We start from the raw sequence: 13,470 nt of genomic DNA on the forward strand, positions 1-13,470 counted from the left end.
GCCGTTACATTTTTATTTCTGTAGTTACCATGACGATCTAAACCAAGCAGAAGAGCGAAACACAGGAAGTGATGTGAGATGTCTGCACTCTGAAGATGTTGGAAAGAAAACTGTAAGACCTACAGCATTTCCTCAAAGCAGACACCTTTGGCTACGTTTTTACATTGAAAAACTGCAAACGACCAAAAATTTCCATAAAACTTAGACCATTATTATAGAAAAACCGTAAGATATATCAAAAAGCTAAATCATCTGAAGATAGCTTCATGTTGTGTGACTTATTTAAAAGTTGAGTGGAGTTTCTAAGTTGAAGTAGGCAGAAGCAGTAAGTTGTCAAACAGCACAATGTTTGTGGAATTATGAAGAATTTCAATTGAGCTGAAATTTGCATCAAATATCTCAAAAATGATAATAGATTAAACTACAGAATAAGCTGAACATTTTGAAATATGAATCATTAAAATCAGTTAAGAGCTGAAAACAGTACAGAGAAACACAATCTAAAGAATGTGTTGTAACTGATAATGAGGTTAGAAAGAGATTCTTTTACTTACAACTCCTGGCCAAAGACAAAATGTTTAATCTTTCCTGTCTTTAGAGATTTATCGCGACACCATTCTTCAATGGGATTTATACCTCCAGCCTTCCTCACACACACATTCCCTTCCTGTTCCCGTCTCCTCTCCTGTCAAATCAACAAATGTGCTGGGCGAGTGTGAAATAAAGGAGATTAAAGAAGTGGAGGCTTGTTTATGCCAAAAAGAAATCTCTCCTGGATTTGTCTGCACGGCTCAAAGTCAGCAGACGCTCCACTTCTTTGTTGTGGGCAAAGTTTCAGAAATTAGCCATCAGAGAAGTGACTAAAGAGCATGCAGGCTCTACGCGGTTTGTAAACTTCCAACAATGGTAGAAGGATTTACTCCTGGACTTCCCAAACTTCTCTAACAGGTGGGATTAGAGTATCAAGAGAGTCTCTGCAGAAGGAAAGATTAGCAGAGAAATATCACCTGAAGGCTTACAGAGCGATCTAGAGAGACCTCCAAGGTAACCTCAGAGGACTTCCTGTGTGGTCCATCACTCCTGTTTGTTTTTAAGAGGGAAATTAAAACAGTAATCGTGACGTTCAGAGTTTGATGTGCAGACTTCCTCCAGGTCTCTCAGGAAGATGAAGTTGGAGTTTGTTCCCCTTGTTAACAGAAACCCTGGCAGCCAGAATCCAACAGGCTGCTGGTGAAGGACCAAACAGAAAAGCATCACAAACATCGAACTCAGAGAAGCAAACTTCCCCAGCCGGGGAACTTGTCTCCACGAATGTTTACAAGCCACCATCTTCTTAATTCAGGATCGCTTGGAAATCCATGAAAACTTAAAATCCCATTATATTTGGTAAATACATACAATAATGTTCATGGTATTGCTTTATTTGCTTCTGAAATACAACTTAGTCTTTTCTAGCTGTCATAGTAACTCAAAACGGAAGCAAGGGAGACGCATTTCGCTCATGCGGATATGACGTCAGCGCCATACATGCAAAGAGGACATAGCATAGTTAGCTTACCTGAATTTCCACGTGTTTTCCTCTTCATGGCTGACTCCTCTCCTCCCCCTCAGCAGGTTTTCACCTCAGCTTCAATTAAAAAAGGTGCTTAATTTCCCAAAACGGCCTTATATCGTTTTATATTAAATTTAGGGGGGAGTTTTTATCGTTAAAAAGCTCCCTGTACGGCAGGGATGTCAAACTAGAGTCCTCAAGGGCCGCAGTCCTGCAACGTTTAGATGTGCCTCTGCTGCACCACCTGAATAGAATAATTAGGTCATTAGCAAGACTCTGGAGAACTGATCTACACAAGGAGGAGGTAATGTAGCCATTTTGTACTGGTGGCACATTAAGAACTGCAGGACAGCGGCCCTCGAGGACTGGAGTTCAACACCTGTGCTACGGCCTCTTCGGGTCATTTTTTCCTACAAGTCAGAATATTCCAGGCTGCACCTGCAGCTGTCCAGATGGTGCGTTTGCTGCTTCGAGCACCACTCTGCCACACATCGTTTCCGAGTCAAAAACAGCCCAATATACAGTGAATTTTTTTTTTTACATTACCTCAATTACTTTGTATGCATATAAGTGGTGCATTTATCAAGCTGTCTCATGTGTATTAATTTGGAATTTTATGGAATTTTGAGCCACAGAAAACCTGACTTACCTTGATTAATGCATCTAAACTGCACAGTCTTCATAACATTTCTCTTAACTTCATCTTTTTTCTTCCTTTTTCCATTTTAAAACTCTGCCAGTGGGTGTTTTCTACAATAACTCTGACTAATCTTGAATAATATGAGTTACAACAACATTTAAATTCCCTTTGGGATTAATAAAGTGTATTTGAATTGAAATTTTCCATATAGCCACTAGGCTCCCAAATAATTTTCTTTTCAAGTAAATATTTAACAACACAACCCAATCTCTGAGTAGTTTGCCAATTTTAAAAAAAGTCAAGACGAATTATTTGCACATCGGGCGTCATTAACCACAAATTACACTTTATTTTTCTTAATTTCTTTAGTTTTAATTAAGTCACTTACCTTCAGGGTTCATACACTCGTCTCACAGAAAAATTCAAGAACTTTTCAAGCATTTTTAAGGGAAGTTTTCTAAATTTTCCAGCACAGGACCTTGGAGACAAAAACAATACAAAGGAAGAAAATTCACAATTATTTTCTTTAAATCATCACTAATGTAACCAGTGTCTTTTGTAGATTAGTGTAGATGTGAAAAACAATGGTTTGTACACTTTTGTGATTTATTTTTTTCAGATTTTTGCTAATTAAAAGCAGGTCAAATGATTGCTTTTTTATTTAACTGTTCAGTAATTTGTTTCTAACCTAAATCTTCAGATCATATGTTTATTTATATACAAATATGTATGTGTAATTGGCATCCTTACAATCTGATTGCATTAGAGAAACTTGTATTTCTACTGTTAATAGCATAACAATGCATGAATTGTTCCTATGAAAGGTCAAATAAAAATTATGTTAAAAAAACAATAAACATTGACATAAAATGTGGAAAAGTGTCTGCATTTTATATTTTACACAGCAGGTGATTGCAACTTTGGCGTTTTATGTGACTGTCACTTGACACTGATTACTGAAAATTGTTACATTTTGAATGCTTTTTAATAAAACCAGGTCCAAACTTTGCAAGTTTCCCCCAGAAAACTTGCTAAGTCCGGTGTTTGCAGTCATCCATCCAGCGGTTTTGTTGTGTTTTTGAGTTAAAATAATTTTAAAGTTGACAAGAAATTTGAAAACATCACTTGATTATTATGTGTTATTGAATGATTGGAAAATCAATACCTAAACACCAACTATAAATCCTAAAAAATGTATATAAAAAAAAGACTTAAATAAATAAGCAATGCTTAGCCTGGTGGGAGCACAAGTAAAGCCTGGTGCCCGCCAGGCTTAAAACACACCGATGGAAACCCTGCAGGTAAGAATAGTAACAGTAAAAATAGTAGCAATCTACAATTTCTTAAAAAGGAAACGTTACTTATCTGTAAATAAATTTTTCACTAATTGGTTAAAAAGCATCTGTCCGCTCAAAATCCTTCAGAGGGCCTCAAATGGCCCCCACGCCGCACTTTGGACACCACATATTTGAACATTTCATAACAAAAAGATAAAAGAGAAGTCGCCACTCTCTTCTACCAGGACATGTTTATTTACAGCGGCAAAATGATACGAGTCACAAGTGTTCCACAGGTACATACAGAGAAACATCGATAGTTCCCACTTCCTGCACAATTCAGCAGAGACAGTCCAGGGGACATGGGGACAGAGAGGACACATAATGTACACTGAGCTCAAACACGTCTGTTTTAACCCCGGACAGAACCGAAAGGATCGAGGAAACGAGAGTGGCTTCAGACTCATATTCAAATACAAAAAGAACATGTACAAACTGTATAGCCTCCAGGCACTGTGCTCCGGTATTTACAGTGATCATCGACAGGCAGCAGAACCAAACCCGATTCACATATGCAGGTACTTGTTTCATTTTTGTTTTCTTTTTGCGGCGCTTCACGGGTTGGAGATAAAAGCTCAGAGGCGGGGAGAGGATTACCCACCGTCCGGATCCGCGTCATCGCGACCCGGAAACAGAAAAACGCCTGGAACTGAAACCGAGTCGGATTTTCACCCAACTGAACTCTGAATCGATTTTAGCATCGATGAAACCAGGATGAGCAGACGGTCGTGGACTTACGGTACAGTACGTGCAGATACATTCAACAGACATACATGCAACCTGAATGTTCACGCACACACGCATGTATGCACACCCACGCACACACACACCCCCACACACACATATGATAATGATGCGTTACACACCAACAGAACCAGATCTCTGTTTACTTCCAGGTTCCTACATTTTATCAAGTAAAAAGACTCAATAGACTCAATTTCCCTGAATTCCCAGTCCAGGAAGGAAAGAAAGGAAACAAGTAAGGGAGGGAAGTAAAGGAAGTAAATAATGAAGGACAAGTAAATAATGAAAGATAGGAAGGACAGGAAAAAGGGAGCTAGGAAAAATAAAAAAAAATAGGAAGGGAGAAAATAAAAAGAAGGGATGTAAAGACTGAAGGAAGGACGGATAAAATAGAAAATTAAGGGAGTTAGTTAGGATACAAGAAAGGAAAAAAGGAAGGACACACGTAAGAATGAAAGAAAGAAAGAACGAAAGAAAGGACAGAGAGGAAAAAATGACAAGTAAAGGAGGGACACAAGTTAGGAGACAAGGAAGTAAAGCGAGTGGGGGACTGAAGGAATCAGGAAATTAGCAAAAGGGAAAAAGGAAGAAAACAAAGACAGAAAGTCTGAAAATACAACATTTTTTTCCATTTTCTTATGTTCTGTCGGAACCGTGTTCCACATCTGTGAGTCCAGAGCGGCCGGCCGCCGCAGCCCGCAGCATCACCATAAACAGTCCACTTTCTCTGGCGCAAAAAGCAGCAAATCAGAAGCTGATTTCATGGAGGAAACCACACAAAAGGGAGCAAGAAAAGGAAAGAAAAGGCACATTAATGCCGTAATTACTGCCGTGGAATCGCCTCGGGGTTCGGGTTTCCCTCAAGGGGAAGCAAATGAGCGGAAAAAGCAATATTACACCAGAACCTGAACGCAACGGGGAGAGGAAGTAAAACAAAAGCCAAGCCTTCTGCACTGTGGAAAAAGAGACATCCTTTTTTTAATATATTTACATAAAAGCTCTGTAAAATATCCGGTTTTTTTCACCTATGTACAACACACAACGACATCAGAGAGAGTCCGAAACAGAAAAGGAGTTTCTTTCTTTTCAAAATTAAAGACAGATTTCAGATAAAAAGGAGTGTTTCCACGGCTTTGGGTCACTTTCAGATCAAAAACACTTTTTTTTTTTTTTTTTTTTTAGTATTTAGAAACGTTATTTGATTTGTTTCTACGTCTCCAAAACATTGAAACGCCAAAAATTAAAAACAAAAATGGCGGCCGTTTCACCAACCCAAACCGCGATAAAAAAACAATGAAAAGCAAATTCTGAGGAGTTTCATTAAAAGAGAGAAAATAAAATAAAATACAATCATTTAAGAGGCTCCTACTGAACAAAATGCATTCTGGATGTCAAAAAGTTTCCTTCCTGTTTCCTCTCTTAATTTTTATTTACACATGCCTTTCATTCGGGCATTAATATAAACAGATATAGTATTTTACTCCACTATTTTCACTTTTCCAGGCCGTTGGTCTCGTGATCCGAATGTTCTTTTGGTGGCGAGGGGAACCGACCCCGTTCTTCTTTACCGTTACTTTATATATATATTTATTTTTAAGCCTTGCTGTCGTCCGGCTTTATGTGGATGCTGTTGTCGCTGTGCACTTTGATTTCAATCGTATCCGGCTTGAGAGACTCTTTGCCATTTTCTTCCTTCAGCGGCAGCTTCCTGCAGGAAGAGAAGAGGCGAAGCGACAGGAGGAGAGGTGAGGTTCACGGCTTTTCACCGCTCAAAACCAGAAATTGAAGGATTCAGGATGGAGAGCAAACACTAAATGTGCACAAAATACAGTGTTTTTCATTTGAAGCCCACGAATAATTTAGATTATTCTTTAAATGCATGAATGTTGTTTTTTATTGAAGAAAAAACAACAAAGATTAAAAATATTCCTGCTTCAAAATGAGTCTGAATGATAGGATGCAAATAAGGAAGGATGGAATGAAGGGAATAAGGACACAAGATAGGAAAGAAAAACAAAAGAAGGAAACAAGGAAGGAAAGGTCGCAATAAGTTTTTCTAAGTGATAAATTGTCCCAGTTATTATCGCGATAAACCGTATTATAATCGTTTTGAGAACATTTTCAACTAATAATGCAAGAACACATTCTCAAAGATTAACTTAATTAAAATTTTAACACTGAAACGGGAAAATATTTTAAATATTCAAAATAAACAAACAAAACAAATAAAATGGATTATGAATAAAAATAATAAAGAAAATAAAAATAAAACATCAAAACAGAAAAGTTACAATTAAATGCAAAGGAATAAAAATAAGTTTTAAGAACCGATTTAATCTGGAAAAGTTACTTATTCCAGAGAATAGGAGACACAAGATTACAGGAAAGAAAATATGAAAAAATCAAAAAATCAAAACTATATTTAAAATTCAGTCAATAAATGGAAACTTTTTTGTAGCGGCCAGAAAACAAAACGGACGGTAAAGAAAACTCAACCATCCAAGAATGGGATCATATCGTAGCAAATGTTTATAAAATGGAACAAAAACCATAAGACTGACAGTCAATTTAAAGGTAAGCTTATTTTTCAAATACTGAAATAAATGGGAAAAATATGTCAATATTTGTTGTAAATAATTTTTAATAATTGAGCAAAATGAACAAGAATAAAGCACTTTGTGTAATTAATTTCTTTTGTTTGCTTTTATGTGCTTCATTCTGTTTTTACAAACAAAAACCAGAAAAAGAGTGTTATGTTTATTACATTTACCGTAAGAAATGTAAGTGTCACTATCCGAAATTTAAAAAAAAAATACTGACATGAGCTGGAAAGCCACAACAATACGATGCGTTAGAGTTTAATGACTAAACTAACGTGGTAAAATCACCATGTTGGAAAAATGTGGCATCATTTTTCCAGTCGTACGAGGGTGGCAGTATCATGATGTGGGAATGTTTTACTTCACAACGTCACAAAACAGATGGAGCAATCAGATCAGAGCATAAGGAGGGATAATCGATCACAAATCAAACGCAATTCTATGAAGTCCTAAAAAACTGAACGTAAACTTCTGAATTTATTTTGTTTTTGTGAATTTATAGAAGACAAGTTGATCATAAAAACAAAAGGAGCAGAATGTAGTGGTGAGAGTTTGTTTGTGTAATAAGATTTAAAAAAATAAACTACATCCAGTTATTGGTTTTCATCCAAAAATGGATGAAAAACTAAGAAAAATCTTTGTTTTTACTTCAACCATTAAAGTTCAATTTTTAAGACCAAAATGATTGAATTTCAGTGGAATCTGTTTTCTATTAAACCAATACAAACCTCCAGTTTTTACCTTCATTTACATCACTTCCTGTTTTCCTGAGTGAATCTTTAAACTGGGTTACATGTCAGCAGCATCAACACCTTTCAGCTGAGGGACGCTCACCTGCTGAGTTCACAAGGTCGCTGCGCTTTACTTCATTTTAATGTTTTTATTCTGACGCTCCTGGTGATCAATCAGGACCGTTTGTCACCTGGAACTAGAAACCATCCATCAGCTGAAGCTTCTGACGGAAAATGTGGCTCAATCAGCTGTAAAACTAAAGAAATTTGCATTTCCAAGGTAACGGAGGATCTACGGGAACAAAACAAGTCCAAAATACTAAAAGGAAATTCGTCACTAATAAATGTTTTTATGTTTATGTAAGATTTGATTTCACATGTTTCACTAAATGAAGGAAGGGTACAAAGAAGATGGATGGAAAAAAGAAATGAATAAAAGGAAGGAAGACAAGCTAAGAAAGAAAGATGAGAGGAAAAAGTAAGAACAGAAGGATGTTTGAAAGGATAAAAGAAAGAAAAAACAAAGAATAAATGAAGGACAAATGGAAAATATGGAGGAAGGACACAAGGAAAGACCAAAACACAAGAAAGGAAAGAAGGAATGAGAGAAAGAACAAAGGAACAAAAGATGGAAGGAAAGAAATGGCAGAAAAAGGAAAAGAAAATGAGAGAAAAAAGAAAAGAACAAAAAAAAGAAAAAGAAATAATGGAAAAAAGGAGATAAGAAAAAAAGAAAAGCTGAAAGGAAGGACAGAAGACAAGGAAGAAAAGATGGAAAGAAAGAGAATAAAAGAATGAAGAAAGGAAATAAAAAAGAGGAGATAAAAATGAAAAAGGTTGAATAAAAGAAACAACAAAAGAGAAAGAATAAAAGAAACAAGGAAAGACAAAAAGAGAAAAAGTGAAAAATGACAAGAACAAGAGCAAAAAAAGAGAAAGTAAAGAAAGGAAGAAAAAGAAAGAAAGAAGCAGAAGAAGGAGGTAAAGCCACGATGAGGTGAATAAAACACAAAGAAACAAAGAAAAGAGCAAAAGGAAAACATGACAAGATGTAAAAACACAGGAGGAAAGAAGGGAAACTAGGAACAAAGCAGAAAGGAAGGAAAGGAGGAAATGTGGAAGGAGTGAAGGAAGGAAAGAGCAAGAGGAAGAGAGGAAGTGTGATGGAGATACTTTCAGATTCTCCAGATCTGAAACATAAAGCCTCAAAGTCCATCAGGAACATTTCAGATGTTGAATTTTAACTCCAGAGTCGCAGACATTCAGATTTAGAGGATTCATTTCCACTTGATCCATGGATCTTATTAGAGAAAATCAATCCCTGATCGCTTTAGAAACACGACTGTATCTGGAAACACAATCAGGTTGATGAATCAGTTTAATATCTGGCCAGTTCTTTGGGTAAAAACTTCTTTAGATCAACTAAAGAACTCAACAGAGTTCACCACAGGGGCGAGCTTTGATATTCCAGCTCTTCATTAATAGAAATTTGTATTTATACAAGCAGCAAATGGTTGATTTTTACATCTGGGACGTTTACTGAACTGCGGGGGAGTTTCCCAGCCAACCGGATCGTGAATGTAAAACAGTGACCCGCTGAACCTAATAAGCCCAAGTGTTGCCAGGGGCTGTGGGGGGGCTTCCCCTCGCCTGATTGGTGGATGCTGGAGTGGCTGCAGAGTGGAGCCAATTTCATGTCTCATTAGCTTCATGCAAACCCAGATGGACTTCAGATGGGGAGTTTCCTCACATCCTGGTTCCTCCTGCTTGGATGTAAATCAACATGAAATGTATTCCAGAGGTTTTAAATATAAAAGTTGAAGTTGTAACTCTTTACGCACGGTTTGTAGTTTCAAAATTACAAGACTTTCTAAATATTTTAAAGCTGCAGCATGTAACTTTTAGGGTCTTAACGCCGTCAATCATCCTCATGTATGCGATACTAAATATGCTAATAGTGGAGAAACAACTTACGGTTACAGGAAAGCTGTTAATCCGCCACTATTACTGGCTATGCTAACAAATTATCTCTTTTTCTCCGTTTATACATATTTTGAAATATGTAATGGATATTTTAAAAATTATTTTAATGATGCTAATGAGCTCTGTGTGCAGTAAAGGTTATTCTGCTTTCTGAAGGTGCAAAACAGCTAAATAAAAGTCAGATCTGTCAGCTGTCTGCTGAGAAACCAGCTTTCACTGTTTGTCTCGTAAATGTTTTTGCACTTCTCCTGTCCTTGAGTATAAAAGACAAGTTCTTGACCCTGGAAGTCAGAGCTGACACTATTAAGAAAAGCTTACATTTTACAGTGAAAGCTCTGTGTTACAATTTTGACCCTAAATAAACCTTACTGACTGCCTTTTACCTGAGGACTGCTTCCATAAATACATTCCTCCTCAACAAATTGTTATAAACTTAACTAAAGACAACAAACTGCTCCAGGATCCATATTAAAGTTTGATATTTAACAAGTTTTCTACAAAGAAACATCACGGTTTTAAAATGGCTGCGTCATTTTTGCAATGATCTTTTAATACCAGACGGAGACGGGATCCACTTTGTTCCTGCTGTGCTTATTACTTCAGGAAACAGTTGCTTTCTAGCAGAGCAAATGCAGATCACAACATGTGGGAGTTTTAAAGGGAAAATATCACAGCTATCGCTCTGTCAAAGCTGGAAGGATGATCTAATTCACACTACAGTATTCTCTGAGTTTTCTGGGGAATATTACTATAAAGTAATTGTTTTAATTGTTTAAAGTATTTGCAGCTTGAGAAGCTCTGCTACATATTGATAGTATTTTCTCCTTGCTGCTCAAATTCTTGTGATTTGTGTGGTTAGACATTTCAGTTTAAGATTGTTTCTGATTTTATTAAATCTCCATCTGTAAATATTGCCCAGCAGCCTGAATGTCAGATTATGCAGAAATACTATAATGCAGGATCAAGGATGTCAACATTTTGTGATAATATGGGTACAAAAACAACAGGATTTCATGTTGCTCCGTATCTATCTGCAGTGTTTGCTTGTATGGAGTGTTTTGCGTCGCTCTGCTGTCCACACAGACACACACTCTGCATGCAGTCTGAGCAGCCAGTCACTTAGTGACTCAGCAAACGTCAAAGCCATCTCCCTGCTCCTTCTTCTCCCCTTCATACCGGCAGCATAAAACAAACAAAAAGTGTCTCTGCGGAGGCGAATCGAGGCCTCGTTTATCCTGAGTTGTGAACTTCTACGCTGAGAAGAAGCAAAGCACAGAAGCAGCTCATGCAGCAACAACACAGGCGACTGGAACGCCACATGCAGATGAGAGGAGAGCACTCACAGCACAGTGGATGGAAGCACAGACGTTAGTGAGAAAGACATAATCAGAGACATACTGTGGTTGAAAGGGTGGTTGGGCGGCTGTTGTAGGTGTACCTACAGTAAACGGTAAAAAGAAGTCTCCTTTGCTCATTCGTAGCAAATAAAGGAGTGACATGAAAGGCAATTTGTGACATTTGACTAAACTGAGGGCTGGTTGTTTTTCTCTCTCTTCAGCCCAAAGTAGGAAACGGTTTCCTAAAGATTTTCATTCATCCCTTCAGGTCTCTAAAGTTGTTGATACACCCACAGCAGATGTTCCAAGCATGAAGGGCCTGGCGACTTGCAAACATCAAAAATCCAAACAGTTGATCAAAGATTTGAAGGAGCAGGAGGTGGATACTCACAGGTAGGCCGCCTTGCCCTCCTCCATCTCTTTGCCCTTGCCGCTGGTTGCCGTCTTCTTGCTGCAGAGCGTGCGAGTGATGCACATGAGCAGGCCGCAGTGGCGCAGGAAGAAGCAGCTGACGTCCACCAGCACCAGGAGCAGCAGCAGCGCTCCGAGGCCGAGGCCCACCACCGCGCCGAGCCCCAGGCCGCTGAACAGGGATTCTGCTAAGGCAGGGAACACACAACCACACACACCTGTTAGCTGACTCAGTCTGAAGACGTCTGGTTCGAACCTTCATCCTCAGAGTCAAACTCAAGACCGACGTCGCTTCCATTTTCATCACGTTGGCAAAAGAAGTCAAGATCCAATAAAACCCCCCGACCTAAAACCAAGCAATTAAAGCAGATCCACAGCTTGAAGGTGATTTTTACAACAGTGTATTATGGAAACTGTAGACAGAACAAAGGAGTCAATTTCTGCCAAAAACTCAGGAGAAAATTTGACACTTGAAATTTAGAAATTTCCAAGTTTTTCTTTTGTAGAAAATTTCTTGATTAAAAATGTATTAATCAAAATTAATAAATTTTTATATTCATCTTATTAGTCTAAAGATGTCGGACTTTTTTCAAGCATACTGTCAACCTTTCAAACTCAGAAATTTCCATCTTTTTTCAGGAAAATTTCTGACATTTATCTAAAAATTTCAATGTTTTCTTGCCAAATTTGCATCAGTTTTCAATTGGGGGCCGCACAGAATCAGTCCAGGTGCCACAAATAGCCCCCGTACCACACTTTGGACACCTTTTCCCAAACTGTGGTCTGTAAAGTACTGCATGTGAATAATATGTACAGTTAGCTTAGCAAATGATTGTGTTTAATACTAATAATAATAGATAAGTAGGTTAAGACAGAAAATAAAAGTAGTTTAATATTTTAAATTCAGGTTGAAGTTTGTTAAATGCGTTTAGTGGTCCTCAGTTTGAGAAACACTATAAATACAACAGTTGTTTGCTTAAATATAAGTTTATCAATCAAATCAAAGGAATTTTTATCTATTTATTGTTTGCATCAATAGCTCCCTCCAGTTTTTTTTTTCGGAAAATTCAAGTGAAATTATTAGAAATTTTTCGCACTGATGCATCATTATTAGTTTATTGCAATAATTTAAAAAAAAAGATGCTACCTCCCACCTGCAGGTGGCAGTGTTTCTTACTTCTGCTCCACTGCTGCCTCAGCTTTACAGGTTTTTGTCCGTGATCAAAATGGCAAGTAATAAAAAGTCAAATTTATGAGCGTAAATATTGCAAAATTAGCACAAAATCACAAAAACAATCATGGAATGACCAGAGAGACAGAAATGACTCCTTTCCAGTTTTATCTCTGAAATTCTATTTCTGAAAACCGGTCGATCTGTTCTGGTTCAGTTACTTTTAGTTCATCCTTATTTTGTTTTTTCCCCTTTCAGATGAATGTAGTTACTGATATTAAAAGTATATCTGCAGACTCCTTTCGTTTGTCCTAGTCACAAAACTTTTCCTTTAAAATGTTTAGTAGTGTTATTTAGAGAGGATCAAAACAACTTCATTTGTTTTTTTTGTTTTACGTATTAAATGTTGGTAAAGTAACCAATCTGTAGTGGAAGTAAGCTTGAGAAATACATAAAAAACTTTTGATTCTTGTTTAAAAGTATAATAAAGGATTTTGAGGTTCTATTTCAGAAAGATTGTGAGTAAATGAAGCATAAAAGGCTACAAGTTTCTGTGTTTTTCTTAAGAGAAGGAAAACCTAGAGGTTAAAGTTAGGTGTTGGAGTCAGCAGGGAGTCTCTGCTGCTGAAGGACGATCCTTCTGGTCAGGTTCCTGCAGAGCAGAGGCTGAAGGCCACAGCCCTCGCTTTACATCCATATATTTGACACAAATAGAGATAACTGCAATGTAAGAGAGGGAAAAGAGAAAGTAGCAACTTTCTCGGAATGACTCGAAGGTCAATGAATTCCTTCGAAGAGAGCTGGAGAGTTTCCAAACTAATCCGCGATTCTCAGTGGAGCCTGGAATAATCTTGAATATTAGCGTGAATCCCACAAAATCTCCTCCAAAACAAATCAATTTCTGCCTTACAAAGTTTCCGCTATTTAGGATTAAAGTTTTAAAGACTTGAATAAATAAGGAAAA

The 13,470-nt window shown here is 37.4% G+C and overlaps 2 protein-coding genes across 5 annotated transcripts in view; both read right to left on the reverse strand.

Moving 5' to 3' along the window:
* Positions 1-3,701: 3,701 nt before the first annotated feature.
* LOC116715903 (neural cell adhesion molecule 2-like) overlaps positions 3,702-13,470 on the reverse strand; it is a 288,491-nt gene continuing 278,722 nt past the window's right edge. For 2 of the 4 annotated variants that reach the window (XM_032556645.1, XM_032556642.1), the window contains 2 exons: positions 11,316-11,520; positions 3,702-5,981 (listed from right to left, as the gene is read on the reverse strand). In XM_032556645.1, the coding sequence (XP_032412536.1) occupies positions 5,867-5,981; positions 11,316-11,520 (320 nt within the window). In that variant the 3' untranslated portion in view covers positions 3,702-5,866. Of the gene's footprint in view, positions 5,982-11,315; positions 11,524-13,470 lie in introns of all 4 variants that reach the window. The other 2 variants (XM_032556643.1, XM_032556641.1) reach the window with 1 other exon arrangement.
* LOC116715496 (neural cell adhesion molecule 2-like) overlaps positions 5,867-13,470 on the reverse strand; it is a 200,905-nt gene continuing 193,301 nt past the window's right edge. Inside the window, exons 21-22 of the mRNA XM_032555907.1 lie at positions 11,316-11,523; positions 5,867-5,981 (exon numbers count right to left, since the gene is read on the reverse strand). Of these exons, the coding sequence (XP_032411798.1) occupies positions 5,867-5,981; positions 11,316-11,523 (323 nt within the window). The remainder of the gene's footprint in view (positions 5,982-11,315; positions 11,524-13,470) is intronic.

The sequence above is a fragment of the Xiphophorus hellerii genome, chromosome 24 (assembly GCF_003331165.1).
Source record: "Xiphophorus hellerii strain 12219 chromosome 24, Xiphophorus_hellerii-4.1, whole genome shotgun sequence".
NCBI lineage: Eukaryota > Metazoa > Chordata > Actinopteri > Cyprinodontiformes > Poeciliidae > Xiphophorus > Xiphophorus hellerii.